We start from the raw sequence: 27,786 nt of genomic DNA on the forward strand, positions 1-27,786 counted from the left end.
TAGATGGTGTATAAAGTAACATTGACTCTGTGACTGACAAATATTTCAAAACAACTGAGCTCCAAACATTTAAAAATCGCATAAACACCAGGTTACAGTACCAACAGGTTCACTTCCAAACAAACCTGCCTGGACTATAACCTGGTGTTGTGCGATTTTTTAAAAAAAAGACTTTGTCCACCCCAGTTCAACACTGGCACCTCCAAACCATGAGCTCCCAGTGATGGGAGTTATGTGACCAAATCTCCTTGGCTGACATTGGAGTGAACATTTCCCTCAAGACAGGACGCTTGCATTGCAGATTTAAAAATACAAAAAAAAAACTGCCCAAGGCCCATCTCAAAGATTACATGAGGAAATTTATATCTTTTCACAGGATAGGGGCAACTTACACTCATTTGAATCCTGTCTCTATAGCAATTGATAACATAATATTTTAATTCTCCAGTCTCATCAGGAAGTACATGATTCTGCAGCCCACTTAGACTTCCGAACAGGTTTCTGGAAGGCGACTGCTTTGTCCCGTCACATGGTTGTAGCAGCTGTCTTTATTAGGCTGTGTTTTAAAAGCACAGTCACCAAATCATTATCGGTACATGCAAAAGTTGGTTTTAAACCATCTCAAGACAAGATAATAACAGGAAAAGTACAAGTAACTGCCAATGCCAACCTCTTAGGAACTCAACTACAAACCTTGCACCAGCTGAAACAAAACACACCCATTAAACACTACTCTTTGTTTACTGTCCCTCGATCAATTCTGCATCCATGTTGGACTGCCATAGTGGTAAAGGTTTAGATGGAGAGGAATTTCTTAAGTGTGTACAAGACAATTTTCTGATTCAGTATGTGGATGTACCTACTAGAGAAGGTGCAAAACTTGACCTCCTCTTGGGAAATAAGGCAGGGCAGGTGACTGAGTTGTCAGTGGGGGAGCACTTAGGGGCCAGCGACCATAATTCTATTAGTTTTAAAATAGTGATGGAAAATATAGACCAGATCTAAAAGTTGAAGTTCTAAATTGGAGAAAGGCCAATTTTGATGGTATTAGGCAAGAACTTTCAAAAGCTGATTGGGGGCAGATGTTCGCAGGTAAAGGGACGGCTGGAAAATGGGAAGCCTTCAGAAATGAGATAACGATAATCCAGAGAAAGTATATTCCTGTCAGGGTGAAAGGAAAGGCTGGTAGGTATAGGGAATGCTAGATGACTAAAGAAATTGAGGGTTTGGTTAAGAAAATGAAGGAAGCATATGTCAGGTATGGACAGGATAGATCGAGGGAATCCTTAGAAGGGTATAAAGGCAGTAGGAGTATACCTAAGAGGGAAATCAGGAGGACATAAAGGGAACATGAGATAGCTTTGGCAAATAGAGTTAAGGAGAATCCAAAGGGTTTTTACAAATATATTAAGAACAAAAGGGTAACTAGGGAGAGCATAGGGCACCTCAAAGATCAGCAAGGCGGCCTTTGTGTGGAGCCACAGAAAATGGGGAAGATACTAAATTAATATTTTGCATCAGTATTTACTGTGGAAAAGGATATGGAAGATATAGACTGTAGGGAAATATATGGTGACATCTTGCAAAATGTCCAGATTACAGAGGAGGGAGTGCTGGATGTCTTTCAGTTAAAGGTGCATAAATCCCCAGGACCTGATCAGGTGTACCCTAGAACTCTGTGGGAAGCTAGAGAAGTGATTGTGGGCCTCTTGCTGAGATATTTGTATCACCGATAGTCACAGGTGAGGTGCCAGAAGACTGGAGGTTGGCAAACATGGTGCTACTGTTTAAGAAGGGTGGTAAGGACAAACCAGGGAACTATAGACCGGTGAGCCTGACCTCAGTTGTTGGAGGGAATCCTGAGGGACGGGATGTACATGTATTTGGAAAGGCAAGGACTGATTAGGGATAGTCAACATGGCTTTGTGCGTGGGAAATCATGTCTCACAAACTTGATTGAGTTTTTTGAAGAGGATTGATGAGGGTAGGGCGGTAGATGTGATCTATACGGACTTCAGTAAGGTGTTCAACAAGGTTTCCCATGGGAGACTGATTAACAAGGTTAGATCGCATGGAACAAAGGGAGAACTAGCCAATTGGATACAGAACTGGCTCAAAGGTAGAAGACAGAGGGTGATAGTGGAGGGTTGCTTTTCAGACTGGAGGCCTGTGACCAGTTGAGTGCCACAATGATCAGTGCTGGGTCCTCTACTTTTTGTCATTTACATATATGATTTGGATGCAAGCATAAGAGGTACAGTTAGTAAGTTTTCAGATGACACCAAAATTGGAGGTGTAGTGGACAGCAAAGAGGGTTACCTCAGATTACAACAGGATCTGGACCAGATGGGCCAATGGGCTGAGAAGTGGCAGATGGGGTTTAATTTAGATAAATGCGAGGTGCTGCATTTTGGGAAAGCAAATCTTAGCAGGACTTCTACACTTAATGGTAAGGTCCTAGGGAGTGTTGCTAAATAAAGAGACGTTGGAGTGCAGGTTCGTAGCTCCTTGAAAGTGGAGTCACAGGTAGATAGGATAGTGAAGAAGGTGTTTAGTATGCTTTCCATAATTGGTCAGAGTATTGAGTACAGGAGTTGGGAGGTCATATTGCGGCTGTATAGGACATTGGTTAGGCAATTGTTGGAATATTGCGTGCAATTCTGGTCTCCTTCCTATCGGAAAGATGTTGTGAAACTTGAAAGGGTCCAGAAAAGATTTACAAGGATGTTGCCAGGGTTGGAGGATCTGAGCTACAGGGAGAGGCTGAACAGGCTGGGGCTGTTTTCCCTGGAGGCTGAGGAGTGACCTTATAGAGGTTTACAAAATCATGAGGGGCATGGATAGGGTAAGTAGACAAAGTCTTTTCCCTGGGGTCGGGGAGTCCAGAACTAGAGGGCATAGGTTTAGGGTGAGAGGGGAAAGATATAAAGGAGACCTAAGGGGCAACTTTTTCACACGCAGAGGGTGGTACGTGTATGGAATGAGCTGCCAGAGGAAGTGGTGGAGGCTGGTACGATTACAACATTTAAGAGGCATCTGGATGGGTATATGAATAGGAAGGGTTTGGAGGGATATGGGCCGGGTGCTGGCAGGTGGGACTAGATTGGGTTGGGATATCTGGTCGGCATGGACAGGTTGGACCGAAGGGTCTGTTTCCATGCTGTACATCTCTATGACTTGGAGGTTTATTTGGAGCTTTCGGAGCGCTGCTCCTTCAACAGGTGGTTGTGGAGCAGCACCATATGACACAGAATTTATAGCAAAAGATTATAGTGTGATGCAACTGAAATGATATATTGAACAAACCTCAAGGTTTGTTCAATATATCATTTCAGTTGCATCACACTATAATCTTTTGCTGTAAATTCGTGTCATATGGTCCAAACACAGAATTTCAGACACGCACTATCCTTTATGGAGAGAGAGAAAAAAAAGACGCTTCATATTTAAGTTTCAAATAAATGTCTATTTACCCTGGACGTTCCTGAGTTCAAGATTCCAATTGTAGAAACACCCTTTCGCCATCTACACACTGCCAAGCCCCCTCAGAATCTGATTGTCAATGTAAGTTCAGAAGTGGAAGGGAAACTGAGTACAGCACACAGAACGCAATCCCCGACCAGGGAAAAACAGAAAGAGAAAACTGGTAAGTCACCGGCACTTCGTGTCGGAGTGTTGGGAATCGCAAGTTGATTTGGAATATTGCGTGCAGTTGTGGTCTCCTTCCTATCGGAAGGATGTTGTGAAACGCAAAAGGGTTCAGAAAGATTTATGAGAATGTTGTCAGGGTTGGAGGGTTTGAGCTGAAAATGTACTCAGGATTTACTCAGTCACGAGCTGAAAGTGTGTTGCTGGTTAAAGCGCAGCAGGTCAGGCAGCATCCAAGGAACAGGAAATTCGACGTTTCGGGCATAAGCCCTTCATCAGGAAAGCTTATGCCTGAAACGTCGAATTTCCTGTTCCTTGGATGCTGCCTGACCTGCTGCGCTTTAACCAGCAACACATTTTCAGCTCCGATCTCCAGCATCTGCAGACCTCACTTTTTACTAGGAGGGTTTGAGCTGCAGGGAGAGGCTGAATAGGCTGGGGCCGTTTTCCCTGCAGTGTCCAAGGCTGAGGGGGTGACCTCAGAGGTTTGTAAAATCATGAGGGATGGGGTGGGGGAGTCCGGAACTAGAGGGCATAGGTTTAGGGTGAGAGGGGAAAGATATAAAATGGTCCCAAGGGGCAACTTTTTCACACAGAGGGTGATGCGTGTATGGAATGAGCTGCCAGAGGAAGTGGTGGAGGCTGGTACAACTGCAACATTTAAGAGGCATTTGGATGGGTATATGAATAGGAAGGGTTTGGAGGGATATGGCCAAGTGCCGGCAGATGGGACGAAATTGGGTTGGCATATCTGGTCGGCATGGACAGGTTGGACCGAAGGGGTAGGTTTCCATGTTGTACGTCTCTATGACTCTTACCAGAAATTAGCAGAAGTAACAGAAATACAAAACCTGGGAATGCCTTGGCAGAGGAAGAAGTGGAACAGCGTCAGAGATGTGATCAGGGAGGGCACAGCTGAAATGCAGCAATGGATTGACTCCAGGCAACAGGAATATGCCTTTCAGCCCCTCAGGAGAGAGAGAGATCATGGCTGATCTGTGGCCTAGCTCCATGTCCCATTTAAAAATTAACAACTGATTCCACAAACTGCAGTGGGTGCTGAAAAGTTTCCCAAAGATCTCCTGCCACTTGTGTGCAGAGGTGCTTGCTGACATCGCCCCCCCCCCACCGAACAGTTTGGGCTCATTGTCGGACGATGGCCCTTGATTCGAGAACAGAATCCGATCCACAGTCCAGCGGCTACACCAGCCCCGGAGGCAGGCTACCTCCCACAGAGAGCACAGCCGCGGCATGAGAAATTCGAAACCCGGAGATGAATGCTTCCAGTACTGCTGCAACGAAGCCAGGAGCGCGGGAGAGAGAGAGGGGGGGAAAAAAAATTTCACAATTGCGAAAATCTACCGGGGAGCGGGTGAATGTCACTGTGCAACTGTCACTACATGAAGACATCACAGACAGGAACACGGAGAGTCTGGGTCCATACAAACCCAGAGACCAGCCACATGTTGCGAAGGATGGGAGCAGAGGGACAGAGACCACCTACCGGAATGTTTTGAGGGAAAGAGGAATTTTTTATTTGTTAAGGTTAACTTTCTTTCATTATGTGTTCATGGGATGTGGGCATCACTTGCCCTTGAGAAGGTGGTGGTGGTGGTGAACTGCTGCAGTCCCTGTGCGGTGGAGATCTGCACAGTGCCACTGGGAAGGACCTGCAGGATTCCGACTCGGCAACAGCTGAAGGAAAGCAACATCTTTCCGAGATGACATCTGGCTCAGGTGGTTACTTGCAGGTGGCGGTTCCCAAGTATTTGCAGCGTGTGCGTCCGAGCAGCAGATGTTTGGGAGTTGCTGTGTAACGTGTCTGGGTGAGTTAACACAGTGCATTTTGTAGATGGTACACATTATTGGCACTGCACATCAGTGGTGAAGGGAGCGAATTCTGCCTTGTAGATAGTGGATAGGCTTTGGGGAGTCAGGAATTGGCAAACACTGGGATTGTTCCCAGTGGCAAAGGAGATTGAGGGAAGATTTGACAGAGGCATTAATGAGACAGGTCAGATGAAAGTGGTTCTCATTAGCTGACCTTGAAAGGATTGCAGGACCAATTTAAGGTCATGGGCAAGGTCAGCAACTGGAAGGAGAGATTTGAGGGGTACAATGTGAACATAACATGGTAATCGCTGGCACTCAATCTGAGAGGGAGGAAGCTAGGTCTGAAACAACTTTACTAAACTTAAATAAGGGTTAAACAAAGGAATAAGGGTGGTGATCGCTGGAATAGACAGGGTAAGGAGTTTAGAGTGTGGTGCTGGAGAAGCACAGGCAGCATCCGAGGAGCAGGAGAATCAACGTTTTGGGAATAAGCCCTTCAATCAGGAATGAGGCTTGTGAGCCAAGGGGGGGTAGAGAGATAAATGGGAGGGGGTGGAGCTGGGAGGAAGGTAGCTGGGAAAGCGATAGGTAGGTGGAGGTGGGGAAAGGTGTATGATGGTGATAGGTCCGAGAGGAGGGTGGAGCAGATAGGTGGGAAGGAAAATGGGTAGGTAGGACAGTTCAAGAGGGCGCGATGCCGAGTTGGAGGGTTGGATCAGGGATAAGGTTTGCGGAGGTGGGGGGTGGGGGGGGGGGGGGGAGAAGAAGAGATGACAAAACTGGTGAAATCAACATTGATCCCGTGTGGTTGGAGGGTCCCAAAGCAGGAGGAGTTTAGCAGCAAAGATGGTTGAGAAAAAACAGCAAACGTTTTATGAAAATAGTTCATGGCTCACAGCTTAGGTATATCTCAGTGGGAAAGGAGATTTCCAGGAAAGGGATTGGTTATGCACTTTGCCAGGAAGGATAGAGGAGCTGAATATTATTGAAAAGCTATAGTTTCGATAGCAAGAGCACATAAGGATTTGCGTCCCTGTGCCTGTAGCATCTACGTTCAGCAGGTATTAGGGAAGGTAAAAACAATGACTGCAGATGCTGGAAACCAGATTCTGGATCAGTGGTGCTGGAAGAGCACAGCAGTTCAGGCAGCATCCAACGAGCAGCGAAATCGACGTTTCGGGCAAAAGCCCTTCATCAGGAATAAAGGCAGTGAGCCTGAAGCGTGGAGAGATAAGCTTGGGGAGGGTGGGGGTGGAGATAGTAGCATAGAGTACAATGGGTGAGTGGGGGAGGGGATGAAGGTGATAGGTCAGGGAGGAAAGGGTGGAGTGGATAGGTGGAAAAGGAGCTAGGCAGGTCGGACAAGTCCGGACAAGTCATGGGGACATTGCTGAGCTGGAAGTTTGAAGCTAGGATGAGGTGGGGGAAGGGGAAAATGAGGAAACTGCTGAAGTCCACATCGACGCCCTGGGGTTGAAGTGTTCCGAGGCGGAAGATGAGGCGTTCTTCCTCCAGGCGTCTGGTGGTGAGGGAGCGGCGGTGAAGGAGGCCCAGGATCTCCATGACCTCGGCAGAGTGGGAGGGGGGAGTTGAAATGTTGGGCCACAGGGCGGTGTGGTTGATTGGTGCGGGTGTCTCGGAGATGTTCCCTAAAGCACTCTGCTAGGAGGCATCCAGTCTCCAATGTAGAGGAGACCACATCGGGAGCAACAGATACAATAAATGATGTTAGTGGATGTGCAGGTAAAACTTTGATGGATGTGGAAGGCTCCTTTAGGGCCTTGGATGGAGGTGAGGGAGGTGGTGTGGGCACAGGTTACAGGTGGAATGCTAGATGTTATTTCAATGGGAATAGTGTACACAAAAACAGGGAATTCTTACTAAAACTATGTGAGGCACTTGTTAGTTAACAACCAAAGTACTGTGAACAATTTTGGTCTGACCCCTTACTGAAGGAAAAATATTCTGGCATGGCAAACAGTCTAGAGAAGGTTTTTTTCTTAAGATTAGATTCCCTACAATATGGAAACAGGCCCTTCAGCCCAACATGTCCACACTGACCCGCCGAAGAGTAACCCACCCAGACCCATTTCCCTCTGACTAATGCACCAAAACTAGGGGCAATTTCCCACAGCCAATCCATCCTAACCTGCACATCTTTGGACTGTGGGAGGAAACCGGAGCACCCGGAGGAAACCCACACAGACACGGGGAGAATGTGCAAACTCCACACAGTGGGCCGAAGGCTGGAATCGAACCAGAGTCCCTGACTCTGTGAGGCAGCAGTGCTAACCACTGAGCCACCGTGCCACCCCTTACTGAGGTTCACTTGGCTGATCACATGCAGAGAGGGGCTGTCTTAGGAAGAGAAGCTTAGTGGGTTCGAAGAATGAGAGGTGACCTTATTGAAACAGACAAGATTCTTAGGGGACTTGACAAGGTTAATGTGGAATGGCTGTTTCTCTTTGTGGACAGAATAAGGGGTGGCCCTTTGAGACAGTAAAGAGCAGGAATTTGTTCTATCAGAAGGCAGTGAATCTGTGATATCCTTTACCACAGACAGCTGTCGAGTCTGGATTGTTATGTGCGTTCAAGTTGAGAGAGAAGATTTTTACTCAGTAAGAGAGTATATAGAAGAGGCAGGAAAGTAGAGTTGAGGTTTATAAAATCAGCCGTGATCGCGTTGTATGTTGGACAGACTCAATGGGCTGTTCCTACAGCAAATGGATGCTTACAGAGAGACATGGGCTAAATGCAGGCAAATGGTATTACATCAGATTGGGATGGCTGGTCAGTGTGGACGGGTTAGACCAAAGGGTCTGTTTCCATGCTATATGATTCTATGATAATCAACTCGAACTCAATACTTACATTCCAAGGCTGATAACATCCAGGCCCTGGCAAACCAAGGGCTTCTAGGAGAAAGTGAGGACTGCAGATGCTGAAGATCAGAGCTTAAAAATGTGTTGCTGGAAAAACGCAGCAGGTCAGGTCATTCCTGAAGATGGGCTTTATGCCCGAAACGTTGATTCCCCTGCTCCTTTGATGCTGCCTGACCTGCTGCGCTTTTCCAGCAACACGTTTTTAAAATCAAGGGTTTCTGTCAGATTCTTGATATGCAGCTTTGTTCGAGTTTCTCATTTGCGAATCCTGTTGTAATATCCTGGATTGGAGTTTAGAAAATGCATTATTTTCAGTCAGGTCAGAAGTTCAGAAAAGAAAGACTTTTCTCGCGCTCCGAGTTATGATTCAGGATATAGAGAGTTATAGGTTTATACAGCATGGAAACCAACCCTCCCGTCCAACCAGTCCACACTGAACATAATCCCAAACTAAACTAGTTCCACCTGCCCGCTCCTGGTCTATAACCTTCCAAAGCATTTCCTTATTCATCTACTTATCCAAAATGTCTTTAAACATTGCAATTGTACCCATATCCTCTGGAAGTTCATTCCACATATGAATCACCCGTTGTGTAAACTAAAACTGCCCCATATGTCTTTTTTAAAATCTCTCTCCTCTCACCTTAAACATGTGCCCCATCCTAGGGAAAAGACAACTACCATCAACTCTATACTTCTCATTATTTTATAAACTTCTTCAAGGTCACCTCTCAACCTCCTCTGCTGCAGTGAAAAAAAAAAGTCCTAGTTTTTCTCAGTAACTGAAACCTTCCATACCTGGTAAGTCCCTTCTGAATCCTCCCCAGGTTAATAATATCCTTCCTATAAGTGGGTGTTTACAACAGGACACAGAATTCCTCACCAGTATCCTGAACAACCTCAACAGGACGTCCCAACTCCCAATACTCAAAGGACAGAGCAGAAAATGGTCAGCATGCCATACACCTTTGTCACCACCCTGTCTATATGTGATGCAGACTTCAAAAGAATTATGTACTTGACCCCTAGGTCCCTCTGTTCTACAGCAGTACCTAAATTTAAGACAATTGGCAGTATCTAAAAGGAAAAGCGATTTTTATGCAGAAACTAAGAACAAAAAATTGCTGGAAAAATCTCCGCAGGTCTGGCAGCATCTGTGGAGAGAAAGCAGTTCGCATTTTGAGTTCAGTGACTCTTCTTCAGAACTGATGGTAGCTAGGAAAATGTGGCATATTACACTGAAGACAGGAGAGAGAGGAGTACACAGTAGGTAGAGACATTGCCCAGAGGGACAGAAAGACAGTTAGCAGACAAAGGGACAGACAATGATAAGCCATGGAAGACTGAAAAGCTAATAATTGGAACCATTAGCAGGTAAAATTAGGTTGGCTATGCTGAAAGCTGCACATGTGATGATGACACATTTTGAGGTGTGGGGGTGGGTAAAGGACATTGAAGGAGGTGCCTAGGCCCAAACATTATTGGACTTGATATGGAATCCTGAAAGTTGCAGGGTCCTCAACACTTTAACTCCCCCTCCCACTCCACCGAGGACATGCAGGTCCTTGGACTCCTCCATCGCCAGAACATAACAACACGACGGCTGGAGGAGGAGCGCCTCATCTTCCACCTGGGAACCCTCCAACCACAAGGGATGAACTCAGATTTCTCCAGTTTCCTCAGTTCCCCTCCCCCCACCTTGTCTCAGTCAATTCCCTCGAACTCAGCACCGCCCTCCTAACCTGCAATCTTCTTCCTGACCTCTCCGCCCCCACCCGACTCCGGCCTATCACCCTCACCTTGACCTCCTTCCACCTATCACATCTCCATCGCCCCTCCCCCAAGTCCCTCCTCCCTACCTTTTATCTTAGCCTGCTGGACATACTTTCCTCATTCCTGAAGAAGGGCTTTTGCCTGAAACGTTGAATTTCCTGTTCCTTGGATGCTGCCTGACCTGCTGCGCTTTAACCAGCAACAGATTTTCAGCTCTGATCTCCAGCATCTGCAGACCTCACTTTTTACCCTCAAGTGGAAAGCCTCACTGGAGCACTGAACAGACCCAACTCAAATGTTTAGCCAGCGAACATTTGGTGTGGTGTATTGAAGTGGTAGGCTCCATCTCTACCAATCACATACCCCTTTCCCTCCCCACCAACTCCTAGTTTCAGAGAATCTCTACAGTGTGGAAGCAGGCCCTTTGGTCCAACAAGTCCACACTGACCCACTGAACAGTAACCCAGCCTATTATCTATATTTACCCCTGACCAATGCACCTAACCTACATATCCCTGAACACTATGGACAACTTAGCATGGCCAATTCACCCTAACCTGCACATCTTTGGATTGTGGGAGGAAACTGGAGCACCCAGGGGAAACCCATGCAGACACAGTGAGAATGTGCAAACCCCACACAGACAATGTGAGACTGTGTGCTAACCACTGAGCCACCATGCACTCCTTCACCATACCCTCTGCTAGTTACCATCAACTCTGAAGAATGAGTCACTGGATCCAAAACATCAACTCTCGACAGATGCTGCCAGACCTGCTGAATTTTTCCAGCAATTTATTGTTCAGTTCCTGACTTCCAGCAACCACAGTTCTTTGTTTTACTTTAATGTTCCATGACGTAGTGGGAAAAGGGGGAGCAAGCTTTGCTCCCCTTTCTTCATTGCACTGTTCAGCCTAATCGATCAGACACTGGGTGTGAAGGTTTCATGCAACTCGTTGGACAAGTTCCGTGACTACCTGGTCAGGTCCATGCCCCCCTGACGACCCACCCTCCCATCCTAGCACCTTCCCCTGCCACCGCAGGAACTGTAAAACCTGTGCCCATACCTCCTCCCTCACCTCCATCCAAGGCCCTAAAGGAGCCTTCCACATCCATCAAAGTTTTACCTGCACACCCACCAATATCATTTATGGTATCCGTTGCTCCCGATGCGGTCTCCTCTATATCGGGGAGACTGGACGACTCCTAGCAGAGCGCTTTAGGGAACATCTCTGGGACACCCGCACCAATCAACCACACCGCCCTGCGGCCCAACATTTCAACTCCCCCTCCCACTCTGCCGAGGACATGGAGGTCCTGGGCCAGACGCCTGGAGGAAGAACGCCTCATCTTCCACCTCAGGACACTTCAACCCCAGGGCATCAAATGTGGACTTCAACAGTTTCCTCATTTCCCCTCCCCCTAGTTCCAAACTTCCAGCTCAGCACTGTCCCCATGACCTGTCCTACCTGCCTATCTCCTTTTTCACCTATCCACTCCACTCTCCTCCCTGACCTATCACCTCCATTCCCTCCCCCACTCACCTATTGTACTCTATGTTACCTTCTCCCCACCCCCACCCTCCTCTAGCTTATCTCTCCATGCTTCCAGCTCACTGCCTGTTTTCCTGATGAAGGGCTTTTGCCCGTAACGTCGATTTTGCTGCACCTCGGATGCTGCCTGAACTGCTGTGCTCTTCCAGCCCCACTGACCCAGAATCTGGTTTCCAGCATCTGCAGTCATTGCAACCTCCTCCCAGTCACTGCCCCCTACAAAGATGGCGCTGTACATGCTGTTCCCCTGCCCCCAATAAAGATGGCAGCCGCTTTCCCTGTCACTGGCAGAGAAGCCTGGGCCGTCGTTCCCTCTGGTGTGGAGTGGGGGGGGGAAGACCTGGAAGTTTTATCCGGGGTTCGCGGCTGACATTAGGCGTTAAGAAACCCTTTCCACTCATCATGGTGCATGAGACCTGCTCCAAGCGTTGGCATTGGCAATGGCAAACCTGCCCCTGGTCCCAGCGGCACTGCGCATGCTCACTGCGACGGCGGACCACTTCACCCGGGGGGGGAAATGGGCGTGGCTTGAGCTTCAGTTTGGGTGGCTGTTACAACCACCAATGGGAATGAATGAGGGGCGGGACTGGAGGACTTGAGCCGCGCATGGTCCTCCAACCAATGGGGAGTAAATGATGGGCGGGACTAGAGGCTGGTCCTGCAACCAATGGGAGTGAATGAGAGGCGGGACAAGGAGGATCCTGACGGCGGGGCTGGTCTTCCACCAGTCTATCCCAGGTCCTTGAGCAGCCTCTGTGCTGCACAACAAGAGTTTGACCCTCACTTGTATCCAAGTAAAAAATGAGGTCTGCAGATGCTGGAGATCACAGCTGAAAATGTGTTGCTGGTCAAAGCACAGCAGGTTAGGCAGCATCTCAGGAATAGAGATGCTGCCTGGCCTGATGTGCTTTGACCAGCAACACATTTTCAGCCTCACTTGTATCCAAACTTAGAAACAATGTCCTCAGTTCCTCATCGAGATCGTTCATATATAAAGTGAATAGTTGTTTAAAAATCACACAACACCAGGTTATAGTCGAACAGCTTTGACAAAGGGTCAGTTAGACTCGAAACGTCAGCTCTTTTCTCTCCTTCCAGATGCTGCTAGACCTGCTGAGATTTTCCAGCATTTTCTCTTTTGGATCCGAATAAATCTGTTGGATATCTGATCGACATGGACGGGTTGGGGCGAAGGGTCTGTTTCCATGCTGTACATCTCTAGGACTCTATGACTATAACCTGGTGTTGTGTAGTTTTTAACTCTGCCCAGCCCAGTCCAACACTGGCTCCTCCAAATCAAATTGTGATTCCAACACTAATCCCTGCAGAACTCCACTTGTTCCTAGCTGCTATCTTCAGAAAGTCCTCTGTTTGTCTTCTGCCACTGCCAGACAGCCAATCCTTTATCTGTGGCAGTACGTTGCTCTTTACATCATGGATTCTTATGTATCTGCCTCCAATGTAGTATCTTGTTAAAAGGCCTTCTTAAAATCTAAATAGATCACGACCACTGATTCTTCTTTGTGTAACCCGCTCGTTACTGTCTTTGATTTAATTTGATTCGATTTATTATTGTCAAATGTACGGAGGTACAGTGAAAAGTTTGGTTTTGGGTGCCGCAGATTATACCATACAAAGTGCAATAGGGTAATAAAACAGAGCAAAGAATACAATATTGCAGCTGAAGAGAAAGTGAACAGACAGCAAGATCAACATGAAATGTAAAATTTGAGAAGTCTATTCAGAAGTCTGTTCATAGCGGAGAAGAAGTTGAGGCGTGACATGGAAATTTTACATTGAGGATAGGAGTTGGGAGGTCATGTTGTGGGTGTACAGGACACTGATTAGGCCACTTTTGGAATATTGCGTGCAATTCTGGTCTCCCTCCTATAGGAAGGGTATTGTGAAACTTGAAAGGGTTCAGAAAAAAATTACAAAGATTTAGATTACCTACAGTATGGAAACAGGCCCTTCAGCCCAACAAGTCCTCACTGATTTTCCGAAGAGTAACCTACCCAGACCCATTCCCCTACCTGTATATACTTCAACTAACGTACCTAACACTATGGACAATTTACCACAGCCAAATCACCTGACCAGCACATAGAATCATGGAGAGGTACAGCACAGAAACAGAACCTTCGGTTCAACTTGTCCATGCCGACCAGATATCCCAACCCAAATCTAGTCCCACCTGCCAGCACCCAGCTCATGTCCCTCCAAGCCTTCCTATTCGTATACCCATCCAGATGCCTTTTAATTATTGCAATTGTACTAGTCTCCACCACTTCCTCTGGCAGCTCATTCCGTAGACATACCACCCTCTGCACGAAAGAGTTGCCCCTTGGGTCTCTTTTATATCTTTCTCCTCTCACCCTCAACCTCTGCCCTCTCGTTCTGGACACCACCACCCCAGGAAAAAGACTTTGTCTATTTACCCTATCCAAGTCCCTCATGATTTTGTAAACCTCCATAAGGTCTCCCCTCAGCCTCCGACACTCCAGGGAAAACAGCCCCAGCCTGTTCAGCCTCTCCCTGTAGCTCGAATCCTCCAACCCTGGCAACATCCTTGTAAATATTTTCTGAACCCTTTCAAGTTTCACAACATCTTTCGGATGGGAAGGAGACCAGAATTGCACACAATATTCCAACAGTGGCCTAACCAATGTCCTGTACAGCTGAAATATGATCCCCCAACTCCTGTACTCAATATGCTGACCAATATAAGAGCATATCAAATGCCTTCTTCATTATCCTATCTATCTGCAACTCCACTTTCAAGGAGCTATGAACCTGCACTCCAAGGTCTCTTTGTTCAGCAAGACTCCCTTGGACCTTACCATTAAGTGTGTAAGTCCTGCTAAGATTTGCTTTCCCAAAATGCAGCTAAATTACACTCCATCTGTCACTTCTCAGCCCATTGGCCCATCTGGTCAAGATTCTGTTGTAATCTGAGGTAACCTTCTTCACTGTCCACTACACCGCCCATCTGCAAACTTACTAACTGTTCCTCTTATGCTCACATCCAAATCATTTATATAAATGATGAAAAATAGTAGACCCAGCACCGATCATTGTGGCACTCCACTGGTCACAGACCTCCAGTCTGAAAAACAACCCATCACCACCACTCTGTCTTCAATCTTTGAGCCAGTTCTGTATCCAAATGGCTAATTCTCCCTGTATTCCATGAGATCTAACCTTGCTAACCAGTCTCCCATCTGGAACCTTGTTGAGTGTCTTACTGAAGTCCATATAGATCACATCTACCACTCTGCCCTCACCAATCCTCTTTGTTACTTCTTCAAAAAACTCAATCACGTTTGTGGGACACAATTTCCCACTCACAAAGATATCTTTGGATTATGGGAAGAAACCCACACAGACAGAGGGAGAATGTACAAACTCCACACAGACAATCACCCAAGGTGGGACTCAAATCCAGGTCCCTTGGCTTGTGAGGCAGCAGTACTAACCACTGAGCCACCATGCCGCCCCGAGATGTTGGCGTGTTGGAGGCTGAGGGGTGACCTTGTAGAAGTTTATAAAACCATGAGGGGTGAAAATGTGTTGCTGGAAAAGCACAACAGGTCAGGCAGCATCCAAGGAGCAGGAGAATTGACGTTTCGGACATGAGCCCTTCTTCAGGAATGAGGAAAGTCCTCATTCCTGAAGAAGGGCTCATGCCCGAAACATAGATGCGCTTGCTCCTTGGATGCTGCCTAACCTGCTGCGCTTTTCCAGCAACACATTTTCAGCTCTGATCTCCAGCATCTGCAGTCCTCACTTTCTCCCAAAACCATGAGGAGGTATGGATTGGGTAAATACACAAGGTCCTTTCCCTGTGCTGGGGGAGTCCAGAACTAGAGGGCATAGGTTTAGGGTGAGAGGGGAAAGATATAAAAGACATAAGGGGCAACTTTTTCACACAGAGGGTGGTGTGTGTTTGGAATGATCTGCCAGAGGAAGTAGTGGAGGCTGGTACAATTACAACACTTAAAAGCCATCTGGATGGGGATGTGAATGGGAAGGGTATGCAGGGATATGGGCCAAATGCTGACAAATTAGACTAGATTAATTTAGGATTAATTCTGGATGAGTTGGACTGAAGGGTCTGTTTCTGTGCTAAGGATGGAGATGCTCCCCGTACCGGTCTATTCAGTGGCATTATACACTCTGGGATTGGCATTAGCCTCATCAGTCATTGTGACTTTTTTGAAAAATTCCAGCAAATTAGTCAAATGCAATTTCTCCTTTGGAAATCCATGCTGTTCTTCCTCAGCAACCCTCCTTTTCCCATGTGACTACTATTTCGGTTCCAATTAATTGTATCTGCTGGTTTCTCCACTACTTGAGCTTAAATTGTCTGTTCCGTCATTGCTAGGCCTGTCTTTACAACCTTTATTGGACAAGGACAAAACGCCTGCAATTCTAAAGTCTTCTAGCAACTCTCCTGGGTCCAGCAAAGACAGAAAGCCAAAGGCCAGTACCTCTGCAATTCCTCTCTCACATCCTTGGACACGTTTCATCCAATCCCGGTGCTTTGTTGACTTTAAATGTCGCCATCCTATCCTACACTTCTTCTTGATTATTTTCAACTAGTCCAGTGACAGAGCTATCTCCTCGGTCACCATGGTCTAGGGGTGCAGCTACATCTTTGGTAAAGACAACTGCAAAATTCCCATTTAATGCCTCAGCTATGCTTCATGCCTCACGTGTAAATACCATTTTTGATCCCTAAATCGTATTATTACCATACTTTTACTTTTGATCTGCTGTCTGAAGGATTCAGTAAGTAGGGATCAGAATGTGTTGTGGTGACTGAAGCCAATGAATTTCATCTTGTCAATTTTTAGTTCTAGCACTGGTTATGTGATAAGTAATTTGATAAACTAGGAAAAGTGGAAGAATATAGAGAGAGAGATGGTTGTGAAGTAGAGTTGAGCATTGTCAGTGTACATACAGTCATAAAGAGGCAGTGCCTCGAAAGCTAGTGCTTCCAAATAAACCTGTTGGACTATAACTTGGTGTTGTGTGATTTTCAACTTTGTCCACCCCAGTCCAACACTGGTACCTCCAAGTCATAAAGGTGTACAACACAGAAACAGGCCCTTCAGTCCAACTTGTCTGTGCAGACCAGATATCCTAAACCAATCTAGTCCCATTTGGCCCATATCCATCTATTCACATACCCAGCCAGATGACTTTTAAAATGTTGTAATTGTACCAATTTTCACGACCTCCTCTGGCATCTTGTTCCCTAAATGCACCACCCTCTGCATGACGACATTTGCCCCTCGGGTCTCTTTTTGCACTCACCTTAAATCTATGCAAACTAATATTGGACTCCCCTAGCCTAGGAAAAAGACTATGCAGCCTATCCATGTCCCTCATGATCTTATAAACCTCGAAACAATCCCTCAGCCTCTGACACTCCATGGGGGGAAAAAACCCCAACCTATTCAGCCTCTCCCTATAATTCAAATCCTCCAATCCCTGCAACGTCCTTGTAAATCTTTTCTGCACCCTCAACCTTTCAAGTTTAACAACATTTTTCCTATAACAGGAATTGAACGCAGTATTCCAAAGTGGTCTTAGCAATGTTCTCTATAGTTGCAACATGACATCACGACTCCTATCATCAATGCACTGACCAATGAAGGCAACCCTGTCAAGTGCCTGAGTCTACCTGTGACTTCACTTTCAAGGATCTATTTATCTGTACCCCTACGTCTCTTTGTTCAGCAATACACCCCAGGGTCCTGCCCGGGTTTGCCTTACCAAAATGCAGCACCTTGTATTTATCTAAATTAAACTCCATTAACCACGCCTTGGTCCATGTCATCAAGGTCCCATGGTGCTCTGAGAGAACCTTCTTCGCTGTCCACTACACCACCAATTTTGATGTCAGCTGCAAACTTAGTAACTGTACCTTCTATAGTCACAGCCAAATCATTTATATAAATGACCAAAAGCAGTCAGCCCAACATTGAACCTTGGCAGACCCTGCTAGTCACAGGCCTCCAGTCTGAAAAACAACTCTCTACTACCACCTTCTGTCATCTACCTTCAAGCCAATTTTGCATCCAATTGGCCAGCTCCCCTTGGATTCCACGTGAACTAACCTTACTGACCAGTCCATCATACAGAACCTTGTCGCGTGCTTTGCTGAAGTCCGAATACATAACAATTACCACCTTCTTCAATCTTCTTTGTCAACAGAAACGTGTTGACTATCCCTAACCAGTCCTTGCCTTTCCAAATGCAGGCATATCCTGTCCTTCAGAAACCCTTCCAGCACTTGTGCAATATATTTGTAAGGCTCATCAGTCTATAGTTCCCTGGGTTTGCCTTACTGCCTTTATTAAATAGTGGCACCACATTAGCCAACCTCCAGTCTTCCAGCATCTCACTCATGACTGTCAATAATAAGTATCTCAGCAAAGGGGCCCAGCAATCTTTTCTCTAGCTTCCCACAACGTTCTGGCATTCACATGATCAGGTCCAGGGGGTTTTATATACCTTTATGCATTTTAAGATCTCCAGCACCTCTTCTTCTGTAACATGGACACTTTGCAAGACACCACTATCTATTATCCCAGGATCTGTGGCTTTGATTTCTTTCTCCACAGTAAATACTAAGGTGAAATACATGGTGGCTCAGTGGTTAGCATTGGTGCCGCACAGTGTCAGGGACCAGGGTTCAATCCCAGCCTTGGACGACTGTATGTGTGGAGTTTGCACATTCTCCCTGTGTCTGTGTGGGTTTGCTTCAGTTTCCTCCCACAGTCCAAAAAATGTGCAGAATAGGTGAATTAGCCATGCTAAATGGCCCGTAGTGTTCAGGGATGCATGGGTTAGGTGCATTAGTCAGGGGGAAATGTAGGGGAATGGGTCCAGGGCAGGCTACTCTTCAGAGGGTCAGTGTGCACTTGTTGGGCTGAAGGGCCTGTTTCCACACTGTATGGATTCTATGAAATATTCATACATCTCCTGGGGTTTGACACACAGACCACTTTGTTGATCTTTACGGCACTCTGTTCTTTCTCTCGTTACTCTTTTGCCCTTCGTGTATTTGTGGAATGTCTTTGGCTTCTCCTTAACCCTATTTGCCAAAGCTATCTCATGTTCCTTTTTGCCCTCCTGATTTCCCTCTCTTACTGTCCTTATATTCCTCTCGGAATTCACTTGATCCCAACTGTCTTTACCTGACACATTCCATCTTCTTTTCCTTCACCAGAGCCTCAATTTCTGTGATGAAGGGCTTATGCCCGAAACGTCGATTCTCCTGTTCCTCGGATACTGCCTGACCTGCTGCGCTTTCCCAGCAACACATTTTTACCTCAATTTCTGGAGTCATCCAGCATTTCCTACACCTATCAGACCTAGCACTGTGCACTAAGAGTAACATATTGTCTCTGAACTGTCATTATCTCATTTTTAAAGGCCTTCCATTTTCCAACCCACCCTTTTAACTGTGAACAGAATATTGGTCTATGTAAAAACCATCGCACTATTTTTGGAGCATGTCACTTAGGGGTGGCACGGTGGTTAGCACTGCTGCCTCACAGCACCAGGCTCCCGGGTTCGTTTCCAGCCATGGGCAATGTCTGTGTGGAGTTTGCACATTCTCCCTGTGTCTAAGTGGGTTTCCTCCCACTGTCCAAAGATGAGCAGGTTAGGGTGAATTGGCCGTGCTAAATTGCCCATAGCGTGCAGGTTAGGTGCAGTGGTCGGGGTAAATGTAGGATAATATTATAAGGGAATAGGCCTGGGAAGGGTTACTCTTCGAAGGCTCGGTGCGGACTTGTTGGGTCAAAGGGCCTGTTTCCATACTGTAGGGATTCTATGAGGAAAAGGATGGACACAGGATAGATTTCAAGAGGAACCGAATACAAGACTTTGGAGAGGAAAGTGATGATGGAGTTGAGTTGGTAATTTGGAATGACAGTGGGATCAATTGATGGGTGATGATAGTGAATTTAAGCAGGAAGGGGGGCAGAGAGAACTGTAAACAATATGGGAAAGTTGGGTTGTCAGAATCTGAGAATCTGATCAAGGGAGCAGAGGTGGGTTTCATTGACAAGAGCGACTCGAACAGGGTAGGAGAGAAGAGGGAAGAGGAACTCGAGGAACCAGCAAGAAGGAATGTTGGAGGCAGTTTGGCCAAATGAAAGGACAATGGTCTCAATGTTAGTGTGAAAGAAGCTGTGCAAACTCCTTACACTTGCCTAGATTAGATTGGATTCCCTACAGTATGGAAACAGACCCTTCGGCCCAACAAGTCCACACTGACCCTCTGAAGAGTAACCCACCCAGAACCCCATATTTACCCCTGACTAATGCACATAACACAATGGGCAATTTAGCACAGCCAATTCACCTAACCTACACATCTTTGGACTGTGGGAGGGAACCGGAGCACCCGGAGGAAACCCACGCAGACACGGGGAGAATGTGCAAACTCCACACAGACTGTTGCCCGAGGCTGGAATCGAACCTGGGTACCTGGTGCTGTGAGGCAGCAGTGCTAACTACTGAGCCACCGTGCCCCCCCCCTTTATTGGAGGTAAGGATGGAGGAGAGCCCTTGTAAAGAATATAAATTGTCGGAGATTTTAAAAAGACGCAACAGCCTGTGTTTCGCAAAAAGCCGAATTACCTCGACCTTTATTCGAAACATCTGCTCTCCCGCAACTGGGCTGCGGCTTATGAACACCAGCGGAAATAGACTCCACCAGTGAACAAGGTTCAGTCCTGCATGTGATTAAACAACATCATCCAATCACCAGTGTCACTGGTGAACCCGCTGGTGGGTCAGCAGGCTGGACGAGGTGGTGAATCCCTTCCCGCACTCGGAGCAGGTGAACGGCCTCTCCCCGGTGTGAACGCGCTGGTGTACGGTGAGGTCAGATGACCGCCTGAAGCCAGCCCCGCAGCGAGAGCACCTGAACGGTCTCTCGTCGGTGTGAACCCGTTGATGGGACATCAGCTCCCCGGAACTTTTATAGCTCTTCCCACAGTCTCCGCATCTGAAGGGCCTTTCATTCTTGTGAACGCGCTGGTGCCTCAGCAGGTTGGACAGCTGAGTGAAGCCCTTCCCACACTCGGAGCAGGTGAACGGCCTCTCCCCAGCGTGGATCTGCTCGTGTCTCAGCAGGTCGGATGACCGGGTGAATCCTTTGCCACAAGCCGAGCAGCCGAAGGGTCTCTCCCCGGTGTGACTGCGCTGGTGGACAGTGAGGTGCGAGGATTGTCTGAACCCGGCGCCGCAGTGAGAGCAGCGGAACGGTCTCTCCCCGTTGTGAACCCGTTGGTGTTTCAGCAGGTGGGATGATCGAATGAATCCCTTCCCACACTCCGAGCAGGTGAAAGGCCTCTCGCCAGTGTGAAGCCGCTGGTGCGTCAGCAGTTCGGACGACTTTGTGAATCCCTTCCCACACTCCAAGCAGGTGAATGGCCTCTCCCCGGTGTGAGTGCGCTGATGGATTTCCACTTCGAAGGGGTAGTTGAAGCCCTTCCCACAGTCCCTGCATTTCCATGGTTTGTCCCCAGTGTGACTGCGCTTGTGCCTCGACAGGCCAGAGGAGCGGTTGAAGCCTTGCCCGCATTCAGAACAGGTGTACCTTTTCTCCCTACCGCGAATGGTGCTTTTCCCTTCCATGTCCAAAACCCGACAATAACTCAGATCCTGATGAAATGAGCGCCTCCGTCAATTCTTGGTGTTTCCTGCCTGAAAACTGTCCTGTTCCGAAGCCCTGGAAAATGCATTTAAAATAAGGCAAGAAAAAAATACGGCACTGAGAGAATCAAGTAGGAGAACGTGAGGATCGCAGATGCCGGAGATAGTGTCGAGAGAGTGGTGCTGGAAAAGCACAGCAGGTTCAGGCAACATCAGCTCCGATCCAGACATGAGCCCTTCATCAGGAATCGATTCCCCTGCTCCTCGGATGCTGCCTGTACTTTTCCAGAGCCACACTCTCAACACTGAGAGAATCCATAAACACAAAGGCAGGCTGGGCAGGGGAGGTGAAAGAATTTGGTAGTTTGTGAGGCAGGTGCTGGGGATAAACGTAACCGTGAAAGATGGCCTCAAAATCTGGAATGGAAAATTAACAAAATTAACATTTACTGTGAAATCTGAAAGAGAACACTTTGCTAAATTTAATACTTTGCTGAATCTTGCAGGTAGACAGCTCGGCTTTGCTGAACTTTGCAAACAGACAACCTGACCTTGCAAGCAACCAAATTCAGCAAAGTCAGGGGAAACATAAAAGACAGTAAGCAATTATATCAACAGCAAAGGGTTGAGCTCAAATGTTCCCAGCTCTTGTCCTTGAGCGCATAAGGCGTTTTTGCCAAGTGTATTGGGCCCGCAGCAGAGGTTACAATAAAGTTTTTTTTTGCTCTTGCCAGCATTTGATTCGGGTCGATTTGATTTCAACAAAAACCCACTGGTTTGTTGATGTCTTTCAGGGGAGGGTACCCAGTTTGGACTTACATAAGACTCTGGCCTCTCTGGGAGAAAGACAGCTGGAAGAGGAGAAAAGGGAGATAGACTTCAAACATCGATAACTCAACCAAATGTTTGACAGAATCTCTCAAAACCACAAAACACGGCCATTGGAAAGACACAAGAGGGAGAACAGATTTAACATTCCAAGTCCGACAGGACTCTTTCACAGACATTTTTTTCATATTTAACATCACACTGATCCTGCATGAGCTACTATTTGACGAAGCAATTCCCAACCTTGTGTCGATTTGGCCTGAAGAGACATTTCTACATTCACTCCTGAAAAGTCTGTCTCTCTTTTTCTGTCTGTCTATGTCCCCTCACCCTGGTTTTTCCAAACAGTGGTAATAGTTCTGGTTCCTTTCTTATTAACATCACTAGTTCTACTTTACATCCTGAAAGCTTTGATTAAATCAGCTTTTAACCTTTTGAATTTCAGGAATATATCCCTCAAATTAGGAAATTCTGGAAAACAAAATCAGCAGATATAGCAGCTTCTGCACAGAGAGAAACAAAGTCAACATTTCAAGTTTTTTTTTTAAGAATGTACAACGAGGTGAAACATTTTGGCACAAGGAATAGGGACAGTGGCTATATATTAAATTTGAGAGATGTATAGAGTGTGCAGGACTTGGGGGATAATGTGCAAAACCCTTAAAGGTAATGGGATATATTGAGAAAAGTTAGCAAAATATATGGCATCTTTGGCTTCATAAATAGAAGTTTATGAGAACAAACTCAGGGAAACTATACTGGCTGAATAAAGGAAATTTAGTTACACGGTTAGTTTGGGTTTGTTCAACTTTAAGAAAAGGATTTGGAGTGAGATTTCATAAAAGTGTACAAGATTTAAACAGAAACAAAATCAGAAGTTACTAGAAAAGCTCAGCAGGTCTGCCAGCATCTGTGAACAGAAATCAGAATGCTCTTTCCAGTGGATGATGCCACAAAGATTAGGGGATACATGTTTAAGGTGTTGGGAAAGAAAGAGCAGGTCAAGAATTATTCTTAATGCACTGACTGGCAATATGCAGAATCTGCTGCCTACAAGGGTGGCAAAATTGATTCTATTAATGACTGATGAAGAAAATTGGATGAACACTTGACAGGACATAAACTTGCACGGCTTTGAGTAAAGAGCAAGAGTTTGGGACTGTCTGGATCATCCTTCAGAGAGCTGGCATGGACTGAATAGGTTTAATGTCCACTTTCTGTACTATAATGAAGCTATGGCAGATTTACTTAACATCTGCTCACAGCCTAACCATACTGACGGTTTGGTCTAAATAGGACTGTGCATACTTTTACAACCACATTTGTATCTGAAATCTTTTCCGACAGAACGAACCTTTCTTTTTCCTTCCACTGTCAAATGCCGGTGATATCCAGGTCCTAGTTTGATCTTGATGTTAAAAAAAAAATCATTCAGGGACAAGACCCTCAGTGGCTACAGCAGTGATTCTTCCCAATCTCCAACTGCCCTGGAGAAAATAGTGATGAAGATCCTCCACTGCAGTCTTTAACGGGTAGTATACCACGGTGCTGTTACGAAGTGGTTTAGTTGGGAGTGTCCCGTCCGCGAATCCTTCCCATTCAACAACCTGCGAAAGTATTTTGCAAAACAAAATCCCTCACTGTCAGTCCAGGATAGAAATTCAAAACAACCATTGTTCTCGGTTTTGAGTTGGCTGCCTGTGAATAATCTCCTTCTAACCCCCTGCCAAAGAAAAACCAAATTCCCTCACTCACAGTTCAGGAGAAAAACTTAAAAGAGGTGAACATCTCTCCTGGTCTGAGTGACCTGTCACAGGCAGCGCATGCGCCCTGCTGCATATTGCCCCCTACAAATAGAGCGGCCACGCCAATGCCCCGCGGAACATTGACCCCAACAATGATGGCGACAGTAGCAGGGGTCCATCAGCTTCCCGGGACCTGCAGCTATTTTCCCATTTGCTGCAAGCGGAAGGACCGGGAGTTCCTGATTTGGATCTGATCACCCACATCGGGTGTTTGTGAGCCCTCTAAGGTCTCGGATTCATTTGCACTCCCCGTTGTTCCTCTACTGGCTCTTTTTCCTCCTTCGGCTCCTGCACTTGCCCAGACTTCAGCCTTTTGCGTCTGCGCAGGAGCTACGCACGAGGGTGGACGGTCACGCGCCTGTCCCACTCCAGCTCCGCCCCTCTATGCCTATTGGCCGCAACCATTGCCAGCCACGCGGACCCGTTTGTGAGGGAACGCGTCACCCGAAGCGACTGATCGTTCCCAGCGTTTTCTCCTGTCCACTGGAGTTGCAGGCTTTGCGTCTGCGCAGGGTTTCGCTCGTGTGTGGACGGTCACGTGCCTTTCACCCAGTCTGGGGCTCGTCCCTGCAGCCCCGCGCTCCCCCTCTATGACTATTGGCCAGAAGCACTGTCAATCACCCGGACCCGATTGTGAGGTAATGCTGACGTTGGCCGAGGTGACCCTGAGTTCTGATTGTTCCCAGCGTTTTCTATTGTCCCGCTGGGGGGCGGGAGAGGTCAGGTATCCCATGATCAGGTTGCTGTTTACTGACCTCCCTAAGGCAGGGATTAGCTCCTTCACTGACTCCCAAGGTACGGATTGGCGTCTGTACTGTTCCCAGGATTGGGGTTTGCAGAACAGAGTACAGCACCTTCTGTGTCCCCAGAACAGGGATTAGCACATTTACTTTGAAGGAGAAAAATCCGCCTTCTATCCCGAATCCCTGTTGCCATAAAATATAGGAGCAGAAGTAGAGCATTGAGCCCATCAAGGTCTGCTCTGCCATTTGATAATGGCTGATCATGGTGTGGGATATAGGTAAATTAATGTTACTTCTGCAATTATAATTGATTATATAAAAATAAGTGAACTCACACCAGTGTGCAATTGTTTCAGCCAAGAGCTGAGTCAACAAGAATGGAAACTATGTGGAGGAAATGCATAATTTTTTTTGTATTAGCTAAAAATGTATGCAAGAAAGAAACAGGACTGTAAAACAATGGTAGATAAAACAGACACTAGATAAGATGCTGTGAAGAGAGGCAGTTAAACTAGATATGCCTGTATAAACAGCAGGTATAAACATTTGTTTCCCACTTTTACAGAAACACAGGAACAAACCCCAATTAAAAGGTTTTAGTGATAAGATGCTGTGAGGGGCAGCACAGATGGAAGGAGTAGATAATGGTAAGGCAAGGATGTGCCCACAGCAGGATGAGGTCAAATGGCCTTGGGAGAACAGGAATGAGCATTTTGTCACAGACAAGGCCAGATAAGACACGAGATAAACAGGAGTAATGGGTACCGGTCTTAGGGAAGTGGAGGATGTAAACCGGGGGGAACAATGAAATAAGGAAAAAAACTAATAGGAACCAAATTCTATAAATATTGAGTGCTTGTTGAATTCAGTGTGTTTTGTGGACATCACACCCACTTGCAAGTGTAAAATAAATGACACTCCTGATTCAGATCTTGTCTCGGACTGAAATTATTGAAGTGAGTGAGCTTTGTTTCTCACAATGGTTTGCAAACACATTCTCCTGCCTCCTTTCCCTCATGAAGCAAGAAGCTATGTATATCTGTCTTAAACATACTCAATGACTTGGCCTCCACAGCCCTCTGTGGCACTGAGGACGGCAGAGTCACCATCACCTTTTGGCTGAAGAAATTCCTCTTCAACATAGTTCTAAAGGGTCGTCCCTTCAACCTGAGGCTATGTCATGGGTCCTAAACTCTCCTACTAGAGGAAACTAAAACAATTGGGTGGAGGATTGTGTTCTGACCCTTTATTTTCATGTGGAGAATCCTTAACACTGATCCAGCTCCCACAGAGCCAGCTGTCAGAGTGAACAGGGTGTCTGACAATCCTGTTCATTCTTTTTTTCCTTCCCCCACACATGACCGGTGTTCATCCAATTCTGCCTCTAATACGGATGTTAGGCAGTAGTGCTTATTTTACCCCAGCACCCATGTTGTGTGTGCAGATGGCAGACACAGTGGAAAAATAACAAGCAAATAAATCTTTATTTATATTCCACCACCAGGAAAAAAGAAAACACCCGAGTGGCTAGTGACAAGCAGTGCCCTTCTCCAGAGAGGGCAATGTTGCGTGATCAAAAGGTGAACGGGAGGGGGCAGGGATTAAATCAAAATAGATTTGGAGGGGGAAATAAAACATTCCACTCCCTGCGATGCCCATCTCTCCCTGAAAATCTCAAGGGTGTTGGTGGAACAATCCTGTTCAAATCTGTCATCCAGGGCTCCCCGGTTTAATAGCACCAATCACGGAACTCATATTCTGGCTGATCTCATTACAATTACTACATTCCTCCCTCTTTCAGTCCAAGGACATAGGCTGATCCTTTCTCTTTAGCTCCTCCAGGAGTGTTTCCCCACTGGTTCAGGCTCATCCAACTCTGCCTCTGATACAGATTAAATGTAATACGCAGTAGCTCATCTGTTGTGCACGGACCGTCTTGGAAGACCCATTCTCATTTTTCAGTGACGACATCCACTGTGTCCAACTCAGATTTCGAGGTATCACCAATCTTGATAGAGGAGTAGACACATGGATTATGGAACCGTCAGAAAGGCTGTCGGGGTGCAGGGCATGTTTTGCCCTTGCACTGTCTGCAAGTTTGCAGTTTTCATATGGTCCACATGCTTGTTGAGAACTGTTGCATCAACTCGAACTATATATGTCAATGGACCTGAGCTAGCATCCTCTTGCCACTGCAAGGCCATTCCTGTGGCCCCTACACCAAACTTCAATGCCTGAAGTAAACTGTCTGTCCCACTTAGCAGGGTCTTGTGACCAGCCATGCCATTCCTGATGGCTGTCTCTATCACCAACCCCCTCCCTCAAAAATCTGGGAGGATCAGATTTGACCTGATGTGGAGTCTCCTCCTCATTTGCAACTCTGCTGCAACCATCCCTATAGTTGTATGAGGGTTGGTCCTATAAACAAATGGGAACTGGGACTGTTTGATAGCTAGAGAAGCTGTAGGCTGTTTAATAAGCCTGCCTTCAAGGTTTGGACAGGTCTTTCTGCCCGACCATTGGATGAATGATGGTATGGAGCTGTGCTTATATGTTGGATACCATTCGACTTTAGAATTAGAAGCCCAACAGTGTGGAAACAGGCCCTTAAGCCCAACAAGTCCCTCCGAAGAGTAACCCACTCAGACCCATTCCTCATCCCTATATTTACCCCAGACTAAAGCACCTAGCCTACACATCCCTGAACACAGAGGAAACCGGAGCACCTGGAGGAAACCCACACAGACACGGGGAGAATGTGCAAACTCCACACAGTCAGTCGCCTGAGGCGGGAATTGAACCCAGGTCTACAGGCGCTGTGAGGCAGCAGTGCTAACCACTGTGCCACCGTGCCGCCCACGATGCCACCGTGCCGCCCACGGTGTTTGCGAATTTGTTTGGCCATTTTGCTGGCTTTTCAAGCCCTTCTTCAGCTCCCCACCTCCACCACACGAGCTATTCCTCCACCTATCTTTGCGTCGTCTGCAAATGCAGCCCTTAGTTCCTTTGCAACACGGTTAACGTGTAACGCGAATAAGTT

General features: G+C 46.7%; 1 protein-coding gene across 6 annotated transcripts in view; it reads right to left on the bottom strand.

The window, feature by feature from the left end:
* Positions 1-360: 360 nt before the first annotated feature.
* Positions 361-27,786, bottom strand: part of LOC132828694 (zinc finger protein 239-like) — a 54,144-nt gene continuing 26,718 nt past the window's right edge. For 3 of the 6 annotated variants that reach the window (XM_060845777.1, XM_060845776.1, XM_060845778.1), the window contains 3 exons: positions 20,351-21,446; positions 8,353-8,644; positions 361-556 (listed from right to left, as the gene is read on the bottom strand). In XM_060845777.1, coding sequence (XP_060701760.1) covers positions 20,483-21,352 — 870 coding nt within the window. In that variant the 5' untranslated portion in view covers positions 21,353-21,446 and the 3' untranslated portion in view covers positions 361-556; positions 8,353-8,644; positions 20,351-20,482. Of the gene's footprint in view, positions 557-8,352; positions 8,645-20,350; positions 21,788-23,552; positions 23,806-27,786 lie in introns of all 6 variants that reach the window. The other 3 variants (XM_060845774.1, XM_060845773.1, XM_060845775.1) reach the window with 2 other exon arrangements.

This window comes from Hemiscyllium ocellatum, chromosome 27 (assembly GCF_020745735.1).
Source record: "Hemiscyllium ocellatum isolate sHemOce1 chromosome 27, sHemOce1.pat.X.cur, whole genome shotgun sequence".
Taxonomy (NCBI): domain Eukaryota; kingdom Metazoa; phylum Chordata; class Chondrichthyes; order Orectolobiformes; family Hemiscylliidae; genus Hemiscyllium; species Hemiscyllium ocellatum.